The 27,670-nt window shown below is 42.9% G+C and overlaps 2 protein-coding genes across 3 annotated transcripts in view; one reads left to right on the forward strand and one right to left on the reverse strand.

Annotated features, from left to right (window-relative positions):
- The first annotated feature begins 1,267 nt into the window (after positions 1-1,267).
- On the forward strand, positions 1,268-6,321 carry LOC128303503 (TBC1 domain family member 13). 2 transcript variants are annotated; one of them, XM_053040481.1, is made up of 7 exons: positions 1,268-1,458; positions 1,540-1,613; positions 1,684-1,809; positions 1,884-2,170; positions 2,383-2,906; positions 2,979-3,106; positions 6,293-6,321. In XM_053040481.1, the coding sequence occupies exons 1-6, from the start codon at positions 1,439-1,441 to the stop codon at positions 3,091-3,093; spliced, it is 1,146 nt and encodes a 381-aa protein (XP_052896441.1). In that variant the 5' UTR covers positions 1,268-1,438; the 3' UTR covers positions 3,094-3,106; positions 6,293-6,321. The 2 variants fall into 2 exon arrangements, with proteins under 2 accessions (XP_052896441.1, XP_052896440.1); XM_053040480.1 differs by lacking the exon at positions 6,293-6,321 and having other exon boundaries at positions 2,979-3,235.
- A 1,560-nt stretch (positions 6,322-7,881) lies between these two features.
- Positions 7,882-27,670, reverse strand: part of LOC128304166 (uncharacterized) — a 32,165-nt gene continuing 12,376 nt past the window's right edge. Inside the window, exons 2-5 of the mRNA XM_053041319.1 lie at positions 25,342-25,503; positions 20,505-20,712; positions 9,697-9,892; positions 7,882-8,092 (exon numbers count right to left, since the gene is read on the reverse strand). Coding sequence (XP_052897279.1) covers positions 7,882-8,092; positions 9,697-9,892; positions 20,505-20,712; positions 25,342-25,503 — 777 coding nt within the window. The remainder of the gene's footprint in view (positions 8,093-9,696; positions 9,893-20,504; positions 20,713-25,341; positions 25,504-27,670) is intronic.

A 27,670-nucleotide genomic window follows, 5' to 3' on the forward strand; every position in this document is an offset into this window, starting at 1 on the left:
TGGGAGCAAAATTGCACCACTTCTCTAGGGATACTGTCGCCGGATTACTGCTACGGATGGTGTCACTACGAAACCAGCAATTCTTGTCATTGAAGAATTCCTCCGTGGACACTGTTCGATTTTCCCACACTCTCGTTCACACACATACACTTTCAATCCTTCCTAGCGATCCTGATGCGGGAAAAGATCTGCCGAGAATTATTCTAGTTGATCGCAGTCCCTACTCGAGCTGTTAAACATCGCGATCTGACACACTGACTAGTTAGATACGCGAACCTACCGTTCTCTCGAGCCGTGCGTACCGTGCGTGAGCACCTGCTGCAAACCCACACAATCGGGCACAAGGGAGAATGGAAGTACGCCAAGAGCAACTAACACATGATAGGGATGCAATTGAAAAAAAGGAACCCGGGATTGGAGCAAGAAAATCGATCACAAAACGACGTAAAACAAAAACCCGCGAAAGGGAAAAATACTCGAGTGAGGAAAACAAAACGGGAAAAAACTGTGACCCGATCGCGCACCGCCCGTCGGACGTGTACGAGAGATGTAAATCTGAACGCCAGCAGAATCGTAGTGAGAGCTCGGAAGATCATCCGAACCGAACCAGAGGAGAATGGATTTTTCACCTTTCCCTTGAGCGAGGGAAACACAACCAATCCGACGAGGAAAATTTTCTCCCGCGAAACGGAATAAGAGAACATGGTTGATCAATCGTTCGTATCGCGAAAAATGTTTTTTTTTTCTTGTTCTGTCATCGCGCAACTTCGTATGCAATGTTGGCCAACACTGCATGCAACAAACGCGCCATCTACCGGGAAGCGCGTGATTTGTGCTTGTTCGGCTGATTCTAGGTGTCACCTCTTGAAAAACATGCTCTCCTGGTATCGGAAATCTGAAAACAGCTGGTTTGTATGGAATTTCGTACCAGTCGAGGGAAAGTTTGAGCGAGAAAAAAGTCCACGCTGCAAGTGTCACCCCTTGAAAAACATGCTATCCTGGTATTGAAAATCCGGAAACAATTGTGTGCGCGGCAACGGTATTGTGGTTTTTCGCAGTTGACCAGCTGATTTTGTCACTTGACAAATTGGTCCGCATTTTGTCAACTCTCGTGGCCGTGCACCTATTGAAATTAAATTCAATGGTAGCTACAAACTTGTCAGCCACTGTACTCTGAGCAGACTGTGTGCTATAGATTTTACACTGGGAACGCAACTGTCAGTGCTCATGTTATGATTTTACAGCACAACAGCGAATCGTAAACAAATTCCTTCTAGCGATGCAATCAACTGTGTGATAACAAAACGCTGCCGCGAGTGATATTGCAGAGGTTGCATTTTTTCTACACTTTTTCGTCACTTTGATACACTTCCGTGGGCGGGATCGGTTGGCATTGGTGCCTGCATGACGCAGAGTGCGTGTGTTGCGTAGCGATAAAATGTCCCTGTACAAAATACGGTACGTTGAACGGTAACGCTGTCCGCGGAACGGTCGATTGTTATTTCAATTACCTTTAATTGGAAACCATTTACCTCGTAGGGTTGCCGACTTGGAGAACATCTTGGAACAGGATGAGATTGATCTGAAAGTGCTTCGTAGCTTCTGCTTCAATGGTAAACGCCCATTAGTGCGTCACTGTACACGGGCCACGTCGGTAATGGGTTTGTGTCCTTTCAATTGTAGGTATACCGGACTGCAACGGATTTAGAGCGCTATGTTGGAAGCTGCTACTCGGCTACCTTAGCCCGAAAAAATCCACATGGCCAACGAAGCTAGCGAAGCAGCGAGAACTGTATAAACAATTTGTTAGTGAGTGTTAAAGTTCCCTGTACTAGATGGAAGAAAGTTATTTGTACTGAAACCGATATTATGTTAAATTACAGAGGAAATGGTAATATCGCCCGGTGAACAGGATGGACCGGAGTGTATTGACCATCCGTTAAGCGACGGTCCGGAAAGTAATTGGAGCACATTCTTCAGAGACAATGAAGTGCTGCTGCAGATTGATAAGGACGTACGAAGACTTTGTCCCGATATATCCTTCTTCCAGCAGGCGACCGAATTCCCTTGCGAGTTTGTCAAGGAACGCGAACGCAAGCTTCATGTCCGGGTCGCACCAACCACGCTCAGTTCTGCCAATGTCGAACGGAAGGGTGTCGGTATGACAAAGGTAAGACAGTTGGCCCCGTAAACCTCGCACCACTGTATTAATACGATTAACAATTCCTTACAAGCAATATGACTAACCTAACACCGTCCGTTATTTTTCCTCACTATTCACATCGCTCGCAAAAAAAAACAGCAAGTAGGTCTAACTAACGGGCTACGTCGTGGGGCGGGATACAATGGGAGATTTAGTACAACAGACCCTTTCTCTCGTAGATCAATCTCATCACGAAGCGAGCGACGGAGAGCTATGAAGCGATGGATGCCGGCCAGGAGGCACACTGGGAGGTGGTAGAACGGATACTGTTCCTGTACGCTAAGCTTAATCCCGGCCAGGGTTATGTGCAGGGTATGAACGAGATTATCGGCCCCATCTACTACGTGTTCGCTTCAGATCCACATCTCGAGTATCGCCGGTACGCTGAGGCGGACTGTTTCTTCTGCTTCACCGCACTGATGGGCGAAATACGAGACTTTTTTATCAAAACGCTCGACGAATCGGAGGGCGGCATTAAGGGTATGATGGCGAAGCTGTCCAACCTGCTGCACGAGCAGGACGCCGAAGTGTGGACGCGGTTACGCGATCAGGAACTCTATCCGCAGTATTACAGCTTCCGGTGGTTAACGTTGCTACTGTCGCAGGAATTTCCTCTGCCGGATGTGTTACGAATCTGGGACTCGGTGTTTGCCGACGACAAGCGTTACGATTTCCTGATCAAAATCTGCTGCGCCATGATACTGTGAGTGGGAATGATCATGTAGTGTTTTTCAAGCAGCTTTATTCTTACGTATTGTTCGCCATTCCTTTTCAGCTTACTAAGGGAACAGATTTTAGAGAACGACTTCGCGAACAATGTAAAGTTATTGCAGAACTTTCCACTGATGGACATTAATCTCGTGCTGCGGAAAGCAACCTGTCTCGATTAGCGGTTTCAGTATGGTACGCAATCAAGTTTTGATGATTTTTTCGTATATTATTATGTGTTTTTTTTTATACAAAACTTACACTCAACTCGTTCCAATAAAATAAGAGCGAATGCTACGTTCTCGTAGAACGGCGAAAAATTCCCATCTTAGCGCAAGGAACAAGTTTCGGATAACGGAAAGAAGTCAACAACTGTACCTAGTTCTTGTTTTATCGCTTCAACAGTTTGCAACAGTTTTGTTTCGTCCGGTGCTGTTGCACCAGGGTGTTGCAAAGGTGTTTTTTAATGGCTTTCGGTACCACCTGACATTTTCTTGTTTTGTTTTTCCTTACTTGCCCTTGTGCTGTACGCACAGCGAAGGTACATAATGCTCTGCTTACTAGTTAGTTGTTTTGCGTTCATATATCTTTTTGAAAGAGTCAATGATCATTATTATATGTGTGTATATATATGTATATATATATTTAGTTGTTTTTTAGTAATATTGCCACGCTATACTAATAAGTAGTAAGTCTTTTAATTTGTTGTTATCTTGCGTACGAATTTGTTTTGTTGTCTCATGATGTTCAATTGTTACACACTTGATGTTTTTTCTGTTTTGTATTTTAATGCTACTTATGTGTGTTTAACAAACTATCGCGCACTGTTCTATTTGCTTTTGCGCCGAAGCGCAACTGTAGCGTTTCATTTTATGTTGTGGTAGTTTTTTGTAGCTACTACTCTCTTGCTCTGTTTTTGTCAATTAGTTTCCTGGCCAAAAATATATCCGGTATGACTCCTATTTTGTATATATGCTCTCACTTATAAGCTAAAAATGGGTTTAATCTTGACTTTGTTGCATCATTGATGACGCAGCATTAAATTTCTCGCTGAAATCCATTTAGTTTGTTACAATGCTTTGACTCTTTTTCGTTTCTCATTTCCTTTTTTTCAAATTACCAACTTTGACAGAACCAAAATGCTCACGTTTGAGCTTCTCGTCATATTGGTCTTACACATGTGTGGCAAAACGTTTGATTATCATTTCGATACTTTGCTTACTTTTTTTTCTTACCTCCTCAACATGGCTGCACAACTTTACCTTTGCTTCCGTGGTTCCATTGTTAATCCTTTCCCTATCTAAGCTTTGTTTGTTTGGTAGGTGTGTAACGCTTCGCTGCAGGTTTTAGTATAGTTTGGTTAACTTGTTTTACGCTGAATGTCGCACGTTTGATCCTTTCTTGTGTGTGTTTTTTAAAGAAGATGATTAACCGACCGTTTCGAAACCTTGCAGTAACGGTTCCGCTAATAGTGATAAATTTGTTCCGTACTTTCCATAGCCTAATTGGTGGTGGGATGTGTTTGTGCTTCGTGTGTTTCGTTTCGTTATGCTGGGAGAGTTAAAGAGACTGAGTGTTTTTCGTGTAGTACATGCTATTGTGTGTCGATATGTCGTCGCTCTCGGCGCCAACAAGTAGGATAAAAATTGACATTTTCATATTAATGATGGGCTAGATCGAGAGAGGAGTAGGAAGAGTGGAGAGTGGAGGCTCCCTACTGGTGGATATTATTTTGGTAAAATTCCTACGTTCTGTTTTACTTTAACATCGTGTAACAATTGTGCGATCGTAAAAGAACCGGTATAGAAGTGTTTTTTGTTGTTGGTTTGTTTGTTGTTTGTTGAAGAAATTTGAGCAAAGATAAGGTCCAACAAGGTGGTAAAAGGTTATAGATGTGTTTACACGTTCATTTTCACTAGGCGGCTTTGCTTACAGTATACACGAGATGCAGTTGCAGTTAGTAGAAAATAACAAAACTGATCAGATCGAACAATTCTCACTACCAGCCTGTTGCTCTAAGTCTTTGGAAAACGGTTCTCACTACAAGTGTTGCTTTGCTGTTGTTGTTTAATGTTTGTTTGCTCTGAACACGATCAAATTCGATTGGGATTACATAGACAGGAGTTAGGATTTGTTTCGTTTGTTCGCTCTACGGTATAATTTTGTTGCTTACTTTTGCTTCTTCAATTTGTTCGCTACAAATGGATGTTTTATTTTTCTAATGTTCTATGTTCCATAAATTCTTCACCATTTTGGTTTATCGAACTTTGCCGATCATCATTGTACGGAGTTGCTGATCCGCAGGGAAGAGATACATCAGCAATATTGTTCTAATATCAGTTCTACATTCGGTATAAGGTTGTCGCCTAGCTTGTTCTCTACAAAGGGTGCAGAGCGTGGGGTTCGAGAGGTTGTAAAATGTTGTCGTTTTTGCGTGACAGTTTTTTGTTTGTTTGTTCGTTTTTATTCTCCTAAGGTGGAAAAGGTAGATAGAGCAAGAGTGTAGTAAAGGTTTTTGGTTTCGTAGTAAAAAGGGGATAGATAAGATAGTAATAGATTTTCCACTATATTATTCAGTGATTGTTGGTATAGTGTGATTCTTTAAAATACGGAATATAGGACATAAAATATAGCTGTCCCGAAAAAGGTCATTTTCAATCGCTAGACGAAGACTCGTGGGTACAAGGATGATTTATATAGATAGAAATGGGTGCCGTGTGCAACTTCAATTCAATTTTGTCCTTGGATTGTTTTCTTTTCTTTTAAATTGTTCTATCAATGGTAATGATCTTTTTTTTGTTATTTTGCTTTATATCTTTGCTGTTTTTAAATTTTGTCTAATTCTAATACACTACGAGCTCAATTTTGTTAAACTTTGTCTTTTTCTTTAACTTTTTCGTTCATTTGTTTTCTTTTCTCTACAAGCTGCTTTAGGATGATACAAATTTCGGCTTTTCTATGCCCACCAGTTACAGAACGGTAGTTTTGTTGCAAATTCTTATACCAATTGGCTTGTTATATTTCTCTTGTTTCCTTAAATTGTATGTTAGCTTGTTTTTGGTTTGAAATCTCACTGATTTGCACTGTCGAAGCGCTTTTTTTCCTTTTGCTGCATGTGTGCATGTTACTTCTCTCGTAGGCAAAGGCAATCCACAAGTGATGGAGCCTGCATTTGAACGCTAGGGGTTTTCGATTTCATTGGAGTAAATAATTGTGCTAACGTTTTGAGTGCTTTCGATTAGTCGCTCGAAGCGTGCAAAAAGAGTGCTCGGTAACCGGTTGCATCTTCCAGATTATTCCCTGATAAATACATAAACCGAGCGCGACAATAATTGGAGCATCGTATGCGATTGTTAGATAAATGTCTTTTTTTCTTTTTAGTTGTTTGATGAATACAATGTGTACGCGAGAAATGTCAAAGAGCATTTCCTGCGAATTCTCGTTAGTTGCACAGTAAGGCAAAATGTATTGAAAAAAAACCCGCCGTTCGGAAAACCTCAGTGAACGGAAAGGTCGTGCAGCTTGGAAATAAAAATGGCACACAGTTCAATTGAAGCGACAGAATATAATAAAACATGAGTTGAGGAGCCAGCGAAAAGGAGTGCGAAAACATCCACAGTGGCTTCAAAATGCAGGGGTTCAAATGGAGAAATCCGATGCTATTCACCGAATGATAGCGGCAGAACTTCAAACACACTTCAAAGGTCACACTTTCGAGCGTCATCATTAGCGTCGTGTGTCGTTAGCTATCCGCTGTTTGCATTGTGCAACCGGAGATTCGGAACGTTTTGGTGTACTTTTTGAGCCGGAAGAGCGCTCGCTTCTTGCGATGCTCAACGCAGAGTTTAATAACAAATGGTGCACAAACTTATTTCGTTCGAGCGAAAGTTGGGCATCACCCTTCAAAAGCACACCAAGGGAGAAGTTTATGCTTAAGCGTTTTTATGTTTTGCATTTTGTCAGCTAGAGAAGCTTTATAACATGCTGATGCAGTATAGTAATCCCTTGTTTTTGTTTTTTTCTTCTTCAATTAATATTGTTCTAATCAATAGAATACTTTGATAAAGTTTGACAAGCTACGACTAAAACACTACTTAACTGACGTGACGACTGAACAGGAACTAGCGAGATTTTGAACGATTCCGGGATTTTTGCATTTAACGTACTTGCGCTGGAACACATGATCTAGGTGCCCGGGCACCTTCACACCCGCTTAATATACGCTCGAACCAAATTTAGTGTACATCTTCGAACGTATATTGACGCTATCGTAATCCACTTAACTAACGCCACGAAAAAACAATCAAGCGAACGCAACCCCTTCGCAAGGGGTATCATACGCCCGCACCCACCCCAACCAGATGTATGTATGTACAAACGATAACATAGTAGGCCTATATACTACACAGCAGTGAGGCAGTGCCGCTAATGCTACATCGAAGCAGCCCAAGGTTGAAAGCGCACGCGAAACTGCCACGACGGGATCACAAAATGGTGGTTATCTGGGCCGAACCGGACGCGTAGCTGTTACCATCACCGATCAGATTCTGCAGGTGCTGCTGCGGCAGATGGTGGTACTGCTGATAGTGATGCTGCTGGTGCGTATGGTGATGGTGGTGGTGGTAGTGATGATGTTGCTGTTGCTGATGTGCCGCTCCCGAGATGCAGGTGATGCGATCCGGGACGATCGAGTCCTCGAAGTCGCTGTTACTGCTGACGGTACGGTGGTAGTGTTGGTTTTGCTGCTGCTGCTGCTGCTGTTGCGAGGACGTGGAGCGATCGTTTCGGCGATCACCGCCACTGCCACCGGAGCGGTGGCTTGACGAGTAGCTGGCTACACGCCCTATCGAGTTGCGCTCCTTGGAAGTACTCGTGCTCCCTCCGCCGGCACCGCCACCTCCACCGGTTCCTCCTCCACCACCGGCGTAGGAATGGTGGTAGTGTCCCGATGCAGCCATTCCACCCGATTGCTAGGTGTGGGTAGAGTGCGAGTGTGCCACCGATATGGAGGTGGTCATCGCGAATGGTCCCTCGTCCTTGCGGCGCTTGTCTAGCGAATCGTACAGCGGGAACTCACAGCACAGGATGAACTTGAGCGCTCGCGGTACCTCGGAGTAGATTGCTGGCGGGATCGGTATGAGTGGCGAAGTGCATGCTTTATATTTTCGGTACTCGAGATCGCTAGTAGGAGGAGCCATAGAAAAAGAGTGTGAGAAGAAGATTAAAGAAACCATACATCGTTTTACCACAACGAGATCACAATACAGGATTATAAACAGGTCCCATCGAACATAACACAAAGAGCCATGCTGGCCATTATTATTTCTTCCGTTTCATCTGACATATGCAGCTTCTTAGTTGCAAACTCAGATCGCACTAGTATCATATACACCAACGGCTAGTTTGGTGGGACCAGTTTCAACATATTCTATTACGAGCTACTCCAACCTTACGCATTAACAAATGATTCGGTAAAGGTTAACATGTAACTATTGATATGTTTATTACCTAAATGTTAAAGCAAATACACGAATGCTGTCAACAACAGGCAAACGTATCGTTAAAAGAAAAACCCCATTACTTTTACGCAGACCGGTGCGTCACCATGTCACAATAAATAAACCAATCGTTTCAATCTTAAACGCTTCCAATTTGCTTCCTTTCATAATACACCGGTCTATCGCACAATCGTGGCAATAAATCGACCAAAAACCGGAATCCAATTCGTGTACCAGTCATGCTGCTTTTCGGTGTTTATCACGTTCATTACGTGACCAAAAAACTTCCCATTAAAAGGTTGTTCCTAGAAGTTCGAGTGAGAGAGAGACAGAAAGACAGAGCAACACAACAACAACAGTAACAATCCCTTTCCATTATGCCACCTAAGTTGGCGTGACCAAAGCTGTTCTTTTCTTGCTTTCCCATCGTGTATTCGATAGAGCGAAAGTAGTTATCGTTCGATTGGTGCTTGGCACGCAATAAGCCTGCCACTAAACCGTAAACAGTTTCTCCCTGGATAAAGATTTGTTACTCCTAAAGACAAACGAACGTTTGTTTTGCATTTTAGCTGCATGCTCTATCTACAAAGATGTTTCGCATGTTTGTTGCTGTTATTTTGTTTCCCTTATCCAGCACGGTTGTTTTGCAAGCAGCAAGTATTTTCATTTTCCCCGAAATGTTCATTTTTTGTCGAACTATTTGCCGATTTTTCGGGGCCAGTGGGCAAAAGGCAACGAAGGTTGATTCCATTCATTAGTGAAAGAATCTTTTCCCAAGAGTGTTTATTTTTCTCCTATCTTCACCTTGACTCCATTCAGAGGAAAATGTCAACATCCATGCGAACACGGTCTGGGAAAACCACTTATTTGCGTTGGTGTACAATTTGAAGCGAAATGAAATTAATTGAAAGATTATGTCCTTTCGCCTGGGCGGGAAATATTTACGACATCAGAAAAACATAAATCGCTTGTCACTCACAATCAGTGTTGGGATGGCTCGGCCGGGGCGATTTGCCCAGGCGAGAGGTTAAATTAACGCCTCAGACAAGCTGACGCCAGCGGCCATTTATCCCCAGAAGCGAGTCAAATTTGCCAAGAATCAACGCTCTCGTCGAATTTCTCTCTCACTTTCATAAAAATATGGCCGTTTTTTGTCGTTTATTGTGTGTTGGTTTCGCTGTAGTGCTGTTGGAACTTTCAAGCTTCATTTTACAGTGACGCATTAACGTGCGTGGATCTTTGTGTGGGTTTTCTTTATGTATGTTCGTATGGTATCCAGATACTTACTCCCGATATTTTTCGTCCGCTGACCGTTCCCGTACCGGAATGCCGGACAGGAAAAGGATGATAAGGGTCGTAAAGATCGGCGACAGGATAGCGACCCATTCGATGCCCTCGATGACGTTCAGCGAAATAACGAAGATACCCCACCAGATAACGATCTCGCCGAAGTAGTTCGGATGGCGTGACATCCTCCAAAGGCCTGTTCGGGAGATAAGGGAATGAAAGAGATTCGGAGGGATGAACGACAGAAACGCAAGCAGCACTAGAGCCAAAATCGAAAGTAATGTGATGCGATGTGGAAAAGACGAGAAAAGGCGAACTTTGAACCCCGGGACGGATTAATTTAAGAGTAGCGAAGATGACGACAAAGAACGGATCGTCCGGCTTCAAAGTGGGCCATGATAGGGAAACAACACACCAATAATATGGCAAAATGATACAAATTTCTAACAATTCAAGCGCCCGTTTGAAAAGGAAACGCGAAGAGCGAAGTAAAACGATGCCTCGAACGCGGCACATTTATGTGCGTATTGGATAAAGATGACCGTCAAAGTTGGTTACAAAAGTGTCATAAAATTCAATAAATGTCGCACGTGTCAGGTGGTTTTACGCAATACTTTCGATCGCTAAGCTATCGGGAAGATATTAAATATCGTTGAGACACAAATAAAAGAAGAAACTTTTTTGGAAACTGGGTTTGAAACGTTGAACCCATTGTAAGAATGGGTATCGGTTTAATCGGAAATTATGTTTAATTTGTTTTTAGTATAAATTTGTGTAAAAAACATTAAATATATATCCATTTCACTAAACATTAATGTAGTGGTAAATATAGCATTCCTAAATTGTCATATTTCTCTGTTTTATAAATCGGTAAACTCAGCCTAAGTTATGTAATTCGACTTACCTAGCCTCAGAAGTTGTGCAATTTGTACAACAAAAAATTTCTTTTGACAAAACATATATTTTTTATACTTAAAAAAACCCTTGTACAACGATAAAAATTAAATGCTTTAGCATTAATGGATGCTGTGCCACTATCATCTCGTACACACCAACCTAACACATCGGGTACGATGCATTGAGTTGGAATGATCTCAATCTGTCTTGATCGAACAAAATTTGATGATAATATCATGATTTTTTCATTTATTATGTTCCACCATTCCCTCTTTCCGCACTTCGCTTCTCGTTGGTTTATTAACCAAAATTGCGGCCCACGAAGAGTTATTGGATTTCATCATCATAAAGCCTCCGACCTAGTATCAGCTTTAATTTCTCACCGAATCTCTTTAACACCGGTGGAATGGTGTCACTGCCAGAGCACATCGGGTCACGGCTGATAGCATAGCATCATGCATAAATATTGGCACCGGATCTTCCCAGAAGGAAAAGACAATCCCACGAGTCAGATTACACTCGAGCACATAATGCGGACACCCATAATGTACCACCATTATACAATGTTACGGAAGATTTTTCTGTTTTTCTGCATATACTTTTAGCATACTTTTATTTCCTTTTTGGCTACACTTGAGGTACACGAACGCAGCACAGAAGGTATAGTTGTTTTTACTCCTTTTTGCTGCTGTAACATCTAGCGACCTTCATTTGATCCTTTGGAGTTTTCCCTCTTGCTTGTTCTTGGATGGCAAGTGATGGATGGATTGTCGGTTGTAGACGTGGAATCATAATATTCGTGTACCTTGTGCGATGTATCGGATGGTAAAATTGTTCTCACCACCAAGTACCGCGATGATCCTGCTTTCGTGACAACCCGTCATTCATGTCACTGCCAGCTAGACAGAGTCAGTGGTTTCGGGTTGTTCCGTAGTTTCCCGTACATAACTTCTTGGTCCCTGGTGAACCCTTTCCCGGCATTACGATTGTGGTGTATAAAAGACCGATATAGAAACTATGCACAACACAGGGTAAGCCGTGGTTTAAGAAAGAATCTTCCCATAATCCGAACGAAAAATGTGCTTGAAAAGCAGGGAGAAAAACTTGCCAATGTCTGGAGAATGCGAACACGCCGGACAAAGATGCCCGCTCGCAGGGATATCTATTCACTGTGTCCGCAAGCTTTCATTTAATTATCTTCCGCTCGTAGCCGGTACGTGCTGGTACGAGCCACCCGAGTCAAGATGTAAAGTGTTTCTCCACGAGCGTTGCCCAGGGTCGTGCGGAGAATGACGATACCCGTCCCGTACCGTCAGCTGAAGTGGAAAATTAGGCACTTGCAAAATAATTAAAAATCACTTTGCCGAAGAATGGAATGGCACTGGGCCGGTGGTGTGGCGTTGCAGCCACACGAAAAGGTGATCTTTGGAAGAGTGAAATTTGCACAAATGTAGACTGTGCGGAAGGGCAAATAATTACTTTGCCGTAATTCGCCATGATGAATGCACTCGGGGAGTTTTTATTCCACCCTGGAGATGCAAATGAAAAGAAAGCATGTGCTGCACAAAGTTGTAAGCGAATTTCGGTTATTGTGAGTCGAATGAATCTCAGTTATTTTTAATTAAACAGCATGTTGAAATTAATTTTAAATAAAATAATATTACAGCTTACGAAAGCGAAAGTTGAAATTTACAGCATTTTTCTAACAGAATATTGTACAAAATGGTTTGCCTACCTTTGGTTCGCATCTTGCATAATAGTACTTTTTTTCGCATTACCCCATACATCCATCCCAATCAATGTCCTTCCGTTGGAGCACTGTAAAGATCGTACCGTACTACGGCGGACAAGATTCAATTTTGATTTATGCTCAACCCATGTCCGGGTAAATTCCCTGGCTCGTGCTGAGAATCTCGTTCACAATACATTGCGTTTCAGCACGGAATGGCTCACGTTGTGCTTCCTTATTTTTCTGCTTTTGCTTCTGCTTCCATCTACAATGTCATCCGGGTAAGCACAATGGAGCGCTTTCTCTTGCTTCTGTCTGTTTCGATCGCTCAACGTTCCAGTTTTTCTTTGCCCAGCCCATCTGCAGACGGTTGTGTACGTGTGCATGCGTCCCTAAAAACGCTGGTACGATGTCCTTGCCCTTGACTGTTTGCTTTCACCGAGTACATCAGCGAACGGTAGGGCAAAAAAAAAGAAGAAGCATTGAAACATTTCGTGCTAGAAACAGATCACCCCCTTCTACGGATGTACGGAGTTGCGAGCATGGAAATGGATTTGGGTTTGGAGTTCAATCTTTACGGCCTATCGTTGATTGGGCATTGCCGCTGTATCGTACCGTTCCCAAAAAACCACAAAACCACCCAAACCAGTCGAGTGCTCGTCGGGAACTTTCCGTTACTTCCCGAGGGTCTGCAAATGAATGATTTATTTGATGCACATAGGAAGTGGCACACGGGCACCAATCACCGGCTCAGTTGGACGAAAAGTCAAGGGATCGGCCCACAGCCGGGTGCCATTTGGAGCCTACCTGCTGCAGGATGAGCGGAACATCCGGCACAACAGACCCCGATGACGTCTACCTTTCACCGCAATTGTAAATTTAAAGGCAAAGTAGCAGAGGTTGATGTGTTGCTACGCTGTACGTGGGGTACTCTGTCGTCACCGACGTGTGTGGGTGAGTGTGTTCTGTTGCGAGCTTGCCCGGGCTTGCGAAGGGCAAGTTCACGATAGTGTGACCTCAAATGGATTGTTGAAACCGTACTTCCAGTTTCGGGCATTGGTAACTGCTGGTGTGCTGCGAATGGAGACGCCTGGTACTTTGATGAAGGTGACGGTGGAGACGCCTGGTGGTTTACGGGAATAAGCGACGGTTCGGTAGCAATTTATCCATTCCTGTCCCCACTGGGAGTATCAAAGGGCATCATTCGTTGCCACATCTAAATGCTCTACTAATCATCGATTTTCGGTGCGTACTATGCACCACTCACCTCTCACTTCCCAACCCATTGCTGCGAACAGAAACCAGCACATCATGCATTTCCACTTACCATCACGCACACTCGTCACATACACGAATGGTGACATATCGTTAAGCAGAACAAGGAAAAGTGCCAATTTGGGTGGATTATCGGCAAACGTATCGTACGATAGCGCTTGCTCTTGTTGTTGTCCCCCGAGGGGATATCAACCTTACCTTTCTCTACCCCCACCGCAACGCATCGCGAGCGCTCCACTCAAGGGCCAATTTAGGTACATGATTAATGAAATAATTATGCAAGGCAGCTTTCGAACTTGTTACCAGCACCGATCACGTTTGTGGTGGCGTTTGTTGCGGTGTTGCTCCTACTGTGTGTGTTTGTGTGTGTATTTATTCAAGCTAATGATTACCGGTACCAGCACACGATAATAAAATGTGCTTTCAGTGGCGTAATATGACGCATCACCGCAAAACTGATGTGCGATACGTTATCGAAACCGTTCGGTCTTAATTACGACATTTCCTGCCTGATGATGGAGTGTATGTTTTGGAGAAAAAAGCTAAGTGGCAGCATGACACAATGGAAAGGAATAGTTCTCCTAAGTATCCTAAGCACTGTTGTAGTTTGCGGTGTCACACTTGTCAGCATGTTACAAAATATTAGGAAGTAATCAACTTAATTTTGAAGCGTTGAAGCAATAGAGTCCTGAGACCCTTTTCAAAACGTAAAATTGTTTTTAAAATAATTAATTTTGATTTTTATTTGAATTTACTAAAGACTTGTGTTTGCAAATCGTCATACAATAGTTTATTCATATTGTTGAAAAATGTGTTCCAATGTCATTCATAAACGTCACAGTTTGTCTGTGGTAAACTTTTCCTCTCAAACGAATGTCAATCTTCAACAAGAGAATCACAAGAGGCCATCATGGCCATGGCCGTTTCGTGCCCATTTTCCCTCCGTAACCATTGTTTCACATTCGAACGCAATGAACGCATTTTTTTCAGAACGACGAGCCCACATTTATGCAGGGAAACGGAAACGAACAGAACGGAGCAGCTTCGGTCAAACAACAAACTCATCTCTGCATCTGCTTCCAAACACGTGTGCAGTCAGCTGTAATGGACAGAGCACCAGCCAGCAACCAGCAGCCAAGCTTTCGTGCGGAAGGATAAGAATTTTGCTTTGTGCATGGATGCACTGCAGCTGGCATCCTTCCGATGTATGCGAGTGGTGCATCATTTGGTGCTGGTGGCATCCAATTTCCAGAAGAAACGCACCACTTTGATACCGAAAATTACCCTTGAACAGTTGGATGATAGTACGAGAAATCAAAAAATGAGTACAAACGACTGGGCGTCTCCATTAATTGTATTATTTATTTATTCGCTCAGAAAATGGTAACACATTTAGAAGCACACGGATCCTCTTACCCATTCAACAAACGTAAATATTTAACTTCTTGATAGTGACAAACATCCCGATCGACCGCTCTCGAAAACCCGGCAAAGCGCAGCGGTTGTGATTGTAGCAGACGACGGTCTGGAAAATGTCTGCTCCATACTTTAAAAACCATCGATAGAGAAAACCACAAAGAAGCTTTCCACTTTACAGCGATCCATGCCGTGGAACGTGGCAAGGAATTCGATCGAGTTCGCAATCTAACGCTCATCAGCCGTTCTGAATGATGGTGTTTGGATTGGGCACAAATAGCATAAGTAAACATGCGGCCCCTCCCATACTCGGATCCATTTATCACATGCTGCCGGCCATTGTCGTTGTCGTTGGAGTCTGGAGCATTGAGCAAAAATATTCACACACACTCGCATCGGGACATGTTTGTCAAATGAAAACGAAAAAACCGGGATACAAATGGCTTCGTTTATCGTGTGTCGAGAGAGTGAGCAGGACTAGTTAAAAGCCTTGCAAACAGAAAGAGCACAACGACAAAGGACTATGGGCAGGAGATACAATTTCACCTTTAGCACAAGCACTACTTTGGCACGTTGCCGGCCGGGTGCTGCTAAATTTTTCAAACAATCTTGTGCATCCATTTTGGTGTTGTTTTTCGGGTATTGGGACTTCCGATCCTCAACCTCGAACACCACACAGCTGTGCGAAGCGAAACGAAACAACACAACGGAAACGACCGTGATCCGATTAGTGTGACTATGGAACGCTCGTAAAGTGGGACTATGTACACACATACATACATGCGTGTGCATAAAGGATGCACCTATTTATTGGATCATAAACGAACGCTGCTATTCGAATGGTTTTGCTTTGTTTGCCATGGAATGGTTGGGGGTGATCGATTGCCACACACCGACAAAACCGGGGGACTCCAAATGCAATTGCAATGTTAGTAAATCTCCGGCTCGTAACGAAACGTGTAGCTGCATTCAAAGGGATTATTAATTGCGCGTCAAACGATTGATAGCAATTTATGTAATAGCGCATATGACGTTTAATTGGCTGTATCGGATCAGCATCGAAAGCGTACATGGTTTTTGTGAGTTTTTGTTTGACTAGGCAAGCTTTAGTGAATATTGTTTTGTTGCGTTTTAGAATAAATTTTTAGAAAAGTGTGAATTTATCTGAAGAACTCTTCAAAACCATTCAAGATTTTTTAAGTCCCTCTACATCGTTGCAACAATCTCAGAAAAAAGACATACATCGCGTGTAGCTGCACTCCACAGAAGGTATCATCGCGCCAGACAATGAGTTTGATTGCACAATGGACTGCCTTATTACAAAACCCACCATACTGCCATTGCCATTAGCATAATGATAATGTATGCTCGAGCTGCATGTGAGCTTAATTTTGCATTGTCTTCCGTTTCTTTGCTTCCAGCTTTTCGCTTCTCCTTTCTATTGGGCGGCTTAGATGCGGGCAAAGGCCTTCCGTGTCCACATTCAATCCTAAGCCACGCAGGGATATTTGCCTCGCTCGCAAGTTGTCGTGTAGCGAGGGGCGTTTTGAAAGTGAACTTCCTGGTAAATGGTCGTGTATGTTTGCACTTCAAAAAGAAAAATAAAGAGAGAGGAACGTCTGCATAATTATTACACCGTTCCGGTGGAGTCATTAAAAGTATGGAGAGCGAAATGTGTGATAATAAATTAATGTACATCCACGTCATTGAGATGGTCTTGCAAAAGGATATTTAAAAATAAGGTAATAATATTTTATCTACATGGACAAACCCCTATATTTTATCAACCTGCTCAACCTTAGACCTTGTCTTATATAAAGATCAACCTTGTATGAGGCCAATTATTCGCTTACAAATCCATCCCAGCAACTCTTATCTGTTCGTCATACAACACCACATCCGATCGAAGTGTCGTTTAGCTCGAAGACGATGAGGACTTAGCCCGGCTTCCGTCGTTGATTTGCCCGACTGACAACATAATCGTTTAAAATCTAAACCGCTCGTTAATGTCAACCCGCTAGATAACGGTGCTCTCGTATGCTTGCGCCACGGCTGGAACGATGTTTTCCCACGGCGGCCACCACCATCATGGTTGTTCCAGTGGCGGATATCTCATCGTTTACTCGGTCCATCGGGAACGGCCGTCTGCTGGCACTCACGACGCGAGTTCGAGTATCCATTGTATCCGTTGTAAGCTCACATAACGAGATGCTTCGTGACCGTACGGCTAACTCTGCATGCCGTACCTTCGATGGTACACGGTGAAGGCATCATTGACATGAGCTGAGCTATGATGAGAATTGATTTGTTTGGTTTGAGGTGTAAATGAGGCAACAGAACGAGCCGATGGTAGGGGACGAGGGAAATATTGAGATAAATTAAATGAGTGCACGATGAGAGTGTAACAATATTAAGGCGTACGATTTTTGCCTGATGGGTTTCCAACACGATCGAAATCAATTGAATCAAGCACAACTCAATAAAATTGCTCATCAAAGCGTAGCTAATCCATTTATTTACGCGCACAAGGTACAGGCGAGTAAATTTTCGTTGTAATCGAAAGATTTTGTTTTTTTCCGCGTAAAGGTAAATAGAATTAAACAACCTAAGCCGGCTCTATTCCGAATTCCCTAGTGGATAGACAAATAATCTGCTCTGCCGAAAACACACAATCAAATATTCATTTCGTTTTAAATCTCCAAAACAAACTGCGAGCGTTTCTATGCGAGCGTGTGCTAACACCTTTGCGGGAAAAGAAGAAAACAAGTTGTACATCCAAACTCACTCGTTTCTTTCACACTCTGTGCGCAACCTAAGCCAACAAAGTATGATAAAAATCCTAAGTATTACGCACGGTAAAAGATCGTATCCAAATGAGGAATCATTTCGAAGAAATCCATCCTTCAATTTGGGCACGAATGAACAAGAGTACTGCTTGTATCTTGCCCCCGTGTGGCACCCCTACACACACGGATCCCGTAATCGGATTAGTATGCGAGATGCTACCGAATGGTAAATATTGATCCACCGATCCAACGGCAAGGCGGAAAAAATGGTTGAGCAAAACCACCCGAAACGGTTCGAGGAAATTCGCCTCGAAAAAAAAACCGTCCTTACGGTACACGGTGCGCCTTTGCTTAAATTCAACATCACCGAATTACGGTTCTAATATTTTCGGTACAATGTATTTCTCGGTTGTCTTTCCCCTTACACTCTCCTTGTGGTCTACCCTGTGCTACCACGTGGGGGAGGAATCAAAACGATCATCCCATTCACTGTCGGAAACTTTCGAGACAGATCTTGAGCCTTGTTTCGATGGAAAACCGGTCTCTGCACACGATTTTCCTCCAAACAGCACGAGAGTCACAAGGGTAATAGAAAAGCCCGAGACTTATATACCGTACTTTGACGAGTGTCGTACGGAGCATTTCCCAGGGATATGTGAACCGACGTAGATCGGGTCCGTCCTGTGAAGTGAACACACCATACCGGCGGTGCTGAGCTGCTGTGACGCAATCAATTACGTCGTTGGCGTACAAATTGTCCAGTGCTGATGAGGTCTCATCATAGCCGGGGTTGAGTTTGTGCACCACACGTCGATTTGCTGTGGTCCTTTTTGATTGCTCGTTTTGTCCGCCTGATTAGGTATGCTTGATTGGTGTGCAAACAATTCGGCCGTGTGGTGTGTATGTGTGTGGCTATTGGGTTGTGTCTTACGAAAGCCGTGGCACACACTTTTGAAATGCCAGCATTGTTTCTAAAGCGGTTAAGATAAATGCCTTGTTGCTTAATGGCCGTCGTTAAAACGCGATGCGTACAGCACATTTAGAGAATTTGAAAGTGATTTTATGGTCAGAATGCATCTGACTCTGATGTTTAATTAATATAACGCATTTAAAATACCACTCAAAATAAATGATATGAAAACGAAATAAATCCGAAGAATATTTGTGTGTCGAATAAGCTAATCATCCACCTGTGGCTCTGCTTGTCTTGCAGATTGCATACTTTCAGGCGTTATCTAGCTAAATTTCTGACACATCGTGCAGGACCATCGTGCAGCAAACGTAATACAAATGTTCCCAATGAAAACATTCACACAAGTCAGCTTATTCTGCGCTTTCATCACATTGCCCTCGTCATCATCGATAATGGTCCCGTACAGTGCTTGAGTTCGTAAACGGTTCCCTTTACGCGACATTAACTCCTTCTTGCCGGAACCACGCAGAACTCATTAGCGATATTAAAATTCACGCACGCGGCGCAATATCGCCGGACTCAATATTGCCCAATAAAACACCCGCGAAAGCGTATCCAAAACCCAAAGGGAAAAATAAACTACGTGATGTCGATGACGACAAGCAACAGCGAAAAAAGGATGAAACGAGCGCAAATGGAATGCAAATTTTTGACTCACAAACGTTTGAAGGTGTCTGGTTGGTTGGCGGGAAGGTTCCATCACTGGTCCCGATGGACCAGTTTCAACAGGGCCGCTTGTAAAGCCGTCAAATTTATGAAACTCATCACACTTCACTCTCGCTGAAGTCGCACATTAGAGTTTTTCCCAGCTTAAAATGTAATATTTAAATGAACCAAAAAAAATCCATACCAACGGAGACGGTTCCACACCAAACGACGTAAAAGGCCACCGAATGTGTTCGTTGGTCACGTGCCGGCTCACGGTGGTCATGATGAGAATTTTAAAGAAAAATGTCACCAATATTAACCGTAGCCGGTGTCGCGGTCTTATCGGTCGGTCGGAAGCAAGCCCATAAAAAAGCATGTCACAAATCGCACTCGCTGATGGGTGAAGCTTTCCAAGTCTAGTGAAATGAACGGTCTCCGGCTTGCCTGCGTCTAGCATTTCACTGATGCCAGTACAGCGCAGGAAATATCTCTAGATTACCCTCGGCTCTTAGCGTGCTGAAAAGCTTCCAGTGTTCGCTTATCTTGCCCCGCCCTTGCACGGTTGACGATCGCGTTCGTCGTCACGGCACGGCGTGGGGCGAACCATTTTGCGCAAGGGCACAAGACACAGTTTATGGTTACATCGAAAGATTAATGGAGAGGAAGTTAGACAGAACGAAACAAAAAACCGCCTTGAAGCCTAAACTCGTGAAGCTTGCGGGTAGGGCACTAAGAAAAACGCCGTTCACGTCGTGTGTCGCTGGGGTGATGAGCATGACACCGTTAAAGTGGGCACTAATGAACGACCGACCGGCAAAACATTAAACTCGAAGGTTACACCGTCAAAAGGAAAGCGCACCGTCCGCATGCGGCCTGTGTAATGTGAGTATTAAAATCTGCTCGGGATCGTGTACAGGCCCCCAGTACAAGAAGAACACGGCTGAATTGCTAGCCCGCCACCACAAAACAAGCACAGCAAAGCCTACATTTAGGCGCCGAAAGCGATTTAATTTAACTCCTTTTTATGGAACGGGCCTGGCCTGGGTCTGGCGGGGAAAAAACATTCACGGGTAGCAATACTTACCATCGTTACAAAACTTGCCCTGATTGATCGGGTCCTGGCGGAAGGAAAACTTCTGCAGATCGGCGTACGTTTCCGCCAGCAGACCCGTGATGAACATGCCCGTCCCGGCCGAATCCAGCGTCGTCATCGTTTTGGGCGCCTTCGGGTACGAGTGTCTCGGTGAGTTGATGATAATGACTGGCAGCGATACGACAAACACCCAGACGGCCTGCACGGCAAAGACAAAACAGAGAGAGAGAGAGAGATAGAGAGAATGAAAAAAGAGATGGAGACACAACACATTAATGTTGCGAGCTGTACGGAGCATGAAACATTCAAACGATCGCCGCATAGAAAAGCGACGGCGTGACGAATGACGAATAATGAAAGGGCCAACGGTGTGTGTGTTTGTACGAGAGCTGTGATACCGACAGGGCGTATTAATTAGTACCCAAATTTGGGGAGAAGATTTTACTGCAAAACCGGGACTAAACCGTCACGTGTCACGAGAAGGAAGGGTCTTGGCGCTTTCTTCTGCTGCAAATTTCTGATAAACGGGCACGAAAATTACCCTACGGCACAGGATTCCACCATAACTGAGATGGTTTTTGTCGTTATTTCACTGCTACTACCTCAACATTGAGCATGAAATGAAACTTATCCTTAAACTGCTCGAAGCGTATTTCTTTCCAATCATTTCCCGTCTCTTATACACACACACACACAAACACATCAAATTTTCCCCTCCTTTTGCCATCGGGAAACTTTCACAATTTCACAGTCTCATCGTCCCCAATCAAAACAAAGAGAGAAAAGTTTTAATTTCTGCGTGAAAAACTTTGGTGCGATGTAGCAAAGCAAAGAAGAAACAAAGTAACAATACACGCAAGAAAGTTTTCCCGAAGAAAAATGCGATCCTCGTGCGAGATTGACGAGCGAGTTCGGGTGTTTTATTTCATAATTTGCAGCACCGCATGTGGTGATGATCATCCCGTGCCCGGGTGTACCGGTTGACTCGTTTGTTTACTCTCGAACCTGGTTCCCGGCTTACACACCACCGAGGTGCTGGTAGAACGATGAAAAAATGTGTGATTTAAAACCTCGGCTAAGCTTTTTTTTCTCTTTGCTGGTTTAATGAGGTAGCTTAACTGTATCGATGTCGGTGTAATTCATCACGTTTGCTTCATTTGAGCAACAGCAAATGGAACCACCGAATATCTCGCGCAATTTATTCGTCCGTTGTGTATATAAAGCAATACTACAAACGGGGAGGAAAAAATTAATTACTTTAAAAGTTTGCCTTGATTTATGATATTATATGTAGAAGCCAGGTGTATTAATAAAGCAATTCATTAGGTACAGATCATTATAAAGATAACATTATCAACGTTATTCAACGTATTTAATAATATTTAAAATTTCATAATAAATATGGTTAATCATGAGTCATTTGAGGTATTGCTCATCATTGTGCCACACCATGTATTGTGATCAATTTTATTTTAATGCTCAGTACAATCACATAGATTGTAACAACACAAAAGGAGACATTTTTATGAATATGAAAGTATTAGACGGAACAATTCATTCAGTAGTATGATAAATTAGTCTACTAACAAAAAAAGAATTAACTTTTATAAAAAGAAAATTCTATGCATGACTGTTTCATATTTTCTCAAAGCCGGCTTTCAAACGTCCGCTTTCTTCGACACTTTTGATGAATTGTTACCCATTAATAGTCATAAAAAAGAGGTCAAAAGTTCATGCTCTGAGTAATGCGTTGAGTCCTTCCCAAGGAACTCACCACCTCACAACCGTCCTCTCATTCGTGGAACAATTTGATAACGTGCTATTAAGTAGTTCCTACAATTTACACTAACGAAGTAGCGAAATGGGGATGGAAAATGGCCGATACCGCCAGCATTACCATCGATACAAAAGTTCCAGCTCCATTACTATGCAACTCCCAGCGCCCCATTAACTGTGTACTTTTCCGACATTTATTTCCATATAAAAGCGTTAAAAGCACCCCACTAATGGAAAGTGCACAGAGAGCACCCTTCCCACACTGCAACCGTACGCTATTGTTCGCCACAAGAAAATCCACCTTTGCACACGTTTGCATTTGGATGCGATGGTTGTGAGTGTTGTTTTTTTTTTGTTTGCTTCATTTGTTTGCTTTAGCACACATGCAGAATGCACACGGGCATCGTATCACGCACGTACACCGCTCGCAGTAATTACCCGCCACGCTGGATGGGAAATTATTTATACACTTCCACGAAAGCACGGATATGCTTCTATTCTTGCCCGAGTGTTACGTTTGCGTGACCATACCCCGAGGGTACTATCCTAGCCCAACGTTCCCAGTGCGCGACGTACAAGAATTCCCGGCTCGTTATCTTTCAATCCGAAGCCAGTCCGGTACGGCTTCGGCATCGTAAAACGGCCATGTTTAGCGGCCGAGCAAATTTCGAAGAGTGCAACCGATTGGAGGAGGATGTTCCGACCGGATTATGTTGGTAGTTCATTTGCATGAAACTAAACACCACTTCGGAAGAGCATAGCACGGTATTCTCTCGCAACAGCAAACCCAATCCCGAAGGCTACAAATCGGCGAAATTAGGCAATCGAAACAAAACGGGCAAGTGAAATAATTTATGGCTTGCAAATGGCCAGCCGGCTCTAAACAACCACGCAACGAACTTAAGACACAGTCCCGGAAATTACTGACCCAAGCGTAGTGGGAAGTTTAACTGCGGCGTGAAATATATCCCCGTCCAATTTTGCTTCTTTCGATACGGGTATCCGGGTATCGGACTCTTTGTTTGAAGTGTACAACATTTTCGCTACCAAAAAGGCACAGGAAGAACTCGGTGCTATAAACAATCCATTACGCTCACTTGGCAGAAGGTTGTGTATTGGAGGTAGGCGATTTATTTGTTTTTTGTTGTGCTTCATGCAGCTGGGACAGTATTTATTGATCCTTTGGATTGTCCAACACGATTGGGTGCATTAAAATTGAAATAAAAAATAACATATTGTAGATACGATGGAGGTATTCTACTGAACGTATCATAACACATAATAATGTAGTATAACAATAGAACAATGTTTTTGTTGTGCATTGAGGTTAAGGACATTCTCGCTGTGAAAAGGGTTGCTGTTGAAGCTCATTAATCATCGTTGGGACATTTTACGGCATGGAGCTTTTGAGAGATATATAAAAAAATGTTACTAACTTAACGCGTGTCGCAGACATCAATCACAATGATAATGTCCTTTTGTTGACAATGCATGATATTCTGAGCATAATAAGTTTGATTAAAACGGGTCGAATGGTGCAGAATTGTTTAATGTACTATAATTTTTCTACATAAAAGTATACTTTAGATGAAATTATAGCATAATTGCAAATGACAATAACACAAAAAACAGGTTCTTCAAGATTGAATAATAAAGATCAGTATTTACACTTCAAAAAGCATGTGCTCGCAATATCACTTTACCATCATCAAGCAGACGATGACGGCCACAGCAGAAATTGTAGCACAAAAACAAACACAAAATTGCTTGGTAAATATTATTTATCGTCCACTTACATTGTGCTTCCTATATTTTTCACACAGCTCCACTGCTGCCAAATGCAAATGAAACTAGCCATCCTTGTGCTTACGAATTTATTGGCATAGCTCTGTCAAAGCCCAATGTTTGCCCAGTGATCGTAACCGTACCATCCTCCGGGGTTGTTTCGTCGCACGTGTTCGGGCGTTGCATTCCTGCCACCATTTGCATTATTGATCCGGTCGGAATAGAGCGTGTGTGTGTGTGTATGTGGGAAAGAGTGGAAGAATACAGGCCTTTGTGTGTATTTGAATTGGCCTCTCCAGCAAGCAACATCAAATTGCCCGTGTTCGCCAGCGAAGGGCGGTTTTCTATGCCGTCGAACAAAATTAATTACAGAAGAACAATAGCTACCACCAGTGTGGATATCTCGTTCTTTTCAATCAAATGGAACCAACAGCATGGGTACGGTGTATCGTGTGTTTAGTTGCTTCATTTACTGATCGATATGAATGCAAATGCTGGGCGGATGTTTACAGAGTATCGATTACGTTTAGCGCTTAATTTAAAGCTCCCGCAGTAATTGTTCCTTTGAAGGTACTATCTAGTTTTGTAAATAAAGTACTACTTAGGTAAGATGATTTGCAAATTAAAAGCTTTTTTACGACACAACCGCGAAACATCATCATAATCTTAGCTCAAACAAAACACGCCGATTAAGTTTGCTTATTCACTTTACACTTACTGCGTGTTGGGATACTTTTTATTAATACCAACCACGGATTAAGTCTGCTTATTTAAGATTATTTATCTACACTCGGAACACAACATCGCACGCAAAGGGCGAAGCTTAATCCACAGCACTGCGGCCATAAACAGCGCTAGGAAAACCACCAACTAATGTCGCCTGAAAGTAGGCAATCGCACTGCAAAAACATTCCCATTTATGAATCAAAATTTATATCCGACAAGAAAAGCTTCCGTAATCTTTGACTTTTGACACATCCCAGGCATTGAAATGTACATTTGAGATTTCATTTGCTTCTTTTTCGAAGTTAATGCGAAAACGGTGCTGCTATTTACAAATTGCTTCACAGTCCACGCGAATGGAAACCTTCTGTGTCTGGCTCTTATCGACACAATGAATGTCACATAAAACGCTTCATTGGTTCTCGACCCGATGAAACCCCCCTGTGCACGGCAGCAGCATCCTCGTACCGATACATTGTACCGCCTCGGACAGGGTCGAATGGTAAGATAAAACATTGAAGCTAGTGGGCGGCAAGGGACTCACCTGGAACGTCCAGAAGACGGCGAACCGGATCACATTGCGCCGATTGTCCTCGAACTGCTTGTCGCGTCCGATTTTCACGATCCGATAGAGCAGATAGCCGGATAGCCTGGCTCCCCAGAGGCACACGAACACCGTCACCATCAGCTGCCGGCTGTCGTAGGGCTACAAAGTAAGAAACGGAAAGAAGCAAAACAGGACATTCGAGAAGCATTAGCAACACACCAATGGAAGATGGCGATTCGGCAAAGAATGTGAATGGTTGTAGGGGATTTTGCTTCGCCGCTGGATGCAAACATTTAATGAACTGGACACGCTGCAGTCGCCAAAGTTAATGGAGGGAGTAAAAGAATCTGGAATGAATCACTTCCCCTGACATGCACACCAACAGGAACGGATAGAGGAAAAGATTTTTCTCAATCCACCGCACAAGGCGGAATGGTCTAATGTGTCCCATTAGTAATTTCCTTCCGTTTCGGAAATATCAGCACTAAATCGACCTCGCTAAAGCTCCGCTCGGTAAAACATCCGACCGATACTGTGTTTGATAAAGTCATCATTTTCGGGCATGGCTTATCAGACAAGCTAGATCTAAGCGGGAAGAAAATGAATAAAAATGGCTCATAACCGTACCGTGTGACGGTGGTTGATAAAATCCGAAACCAATCGATAGAATATTTTACGACTTGTGATCCACGAAGTACGGTTACCGGCCAAGCTGAGATAACGAAGCTTCCGACACTATTCTCGAGTATCAGGAAAAAATCGCTATCCTGTCCTGCATTTTCTATTGAATGGTTTTTTTGTGCATGTATACACAGGACAGCAAAAAGCTTTAGTACACATTTATGGTAATCGATGGTAAAATATTAGTCTAGCACTTGTGCAGAGTCTCCTTGGAAATGTTTATGTGCGAGAGTGGAAAAACACGTACCAGGGATTGCCGGAATAAATAACAAGTCAAAGGAAAGGGTATGAGGATGTCTTAAATTCAATTTAAAACGATTCCCTCTGTCCATGATGCATTCATCTTTCGCAATGGCTTCCGACAACACACGTGACAAACAACTGCGATAATTCTTCGAATTGATTGCATTATGCTTGAAAAAACCAAAAGCATTGCGCTGAATCGATCCCATTACGTGGATGTAAGCATATTAGAGACTCTTTTAAATTGTTCTAATATTACAAACAATTGTTATGCACCATTGAGGAAAAGTAATGATTTAATTAAGTGATATTGCCATGCAATTTGCCTACAATTAGGCGTATTATTTACATTTGAGTTCGAGATATAATTGAAATCACAACCTAACTTCGTTTCGATCCAACAGATAAGAGGTGATGATCGATGAGAATTGTTTTCGAGCAAAGTTTTCATGCAATTCACAATATCGCACGATTATTTTGTTCCTCTTTGAGCTATCTCTTTCATTTCTACATCTCAAACCAACCCGCATTCAACAAGCAATGGAACACTTGAGCCAATTTTTCTCTCGCTGGTAAGTGCATTAGTCAACAGTACTATACCCGAGGTTGCTGAGCACTTGCTTTTGCTTCGCTGTTTTCCGGCTGCGGACACGAAACTTTAATTTGGAAAACTTTTTCCATGAAACTAGTTTTCATTTTCTGCTCATGGTTGTGAGATTCTTAGATCATCTGCTCCGATCCAACACACACACAAGCAGAAGCTTAATCGTGAGCTCAAAAAGAACCGACAGACACCGGTGTGATGCTTACCAAACAATAGGAAACTTATTCTCAACTGTCCGGTTCTGGGGCAAGCACTTGTTAGAGTATTCACACCGGAACTTCTTTTGTTTGTTGCACAGGTTTTCTAAGCTCTTGTCTAGTCGACAGAAATTTACGAGTGGTAGGTAAGTTCTCTTCGCTTGTACGTTGTGGTGTTTCTTTGCTTAGTATATTTTGTCATCTCAAATCAGAGATGGATTCTGTTAACATTGTTCAAATGTGTAAAAATAGGTCATTATGCATTTATATTTCCCTTTATTTCTTCAGCATAATACGGAAAGTTCGATAGTCGGATGAAAACATATCGATAACCGGTAGCAAATTGTTATTTCATACAAATGGCATCGCATTAACAGACGCCTACATGTATGCAACCACCAGACGTAAAGGGTAACCGTGTCCATGACAATTAATTATTCACGAAAGCTAATTAAATAAACCTAATATTTCCAGCCCTTTTTCTACCCTATTACATGGATTGAGGGTGTGCTTTCGCTCGGCAAAAATGGTTTCAATATTTAATCATAATGAATTAATTAGCAATTTTTAAAATTGCTTCTCTTTTTCAATGGTGTAATTC

This window comes from Anopheles moucheti, chromosome 3 (genome assembly GCF_943734755.1).
Source record: "Anopheles moucheti chromosome 3, idAnoMoucSN_F20_07, whole genome shotgun sequence".
NCBI lineage: Eukaryota > Metazoa > Arthropoda > Insecta > Diptera > Culicidae > Anopheles > Anopheles moucheti.

Bases quoted from the DNA above. Each gene is read 5' to 3' on its own strand.
- LOC128303503 (XM_053040481.1), top strand. From the start codon at position 1,439: ATGTCCCTGTACAAAATACG. The intron at 1,614-1,683 runs GTAAACGCCCAT...TTTCAATTGTAG, and splicing joins TCGTAGCTTCTGCTTCAATG to GTATACCGGACTGCAACGGA. The intron at 1,810-1,883 runs GTGAGTGTTAAA...GTTAAATTACAG, and splicing joins ACTGTATAAACAATTTGTTA to AGGAAATGGTAATATCGCCC.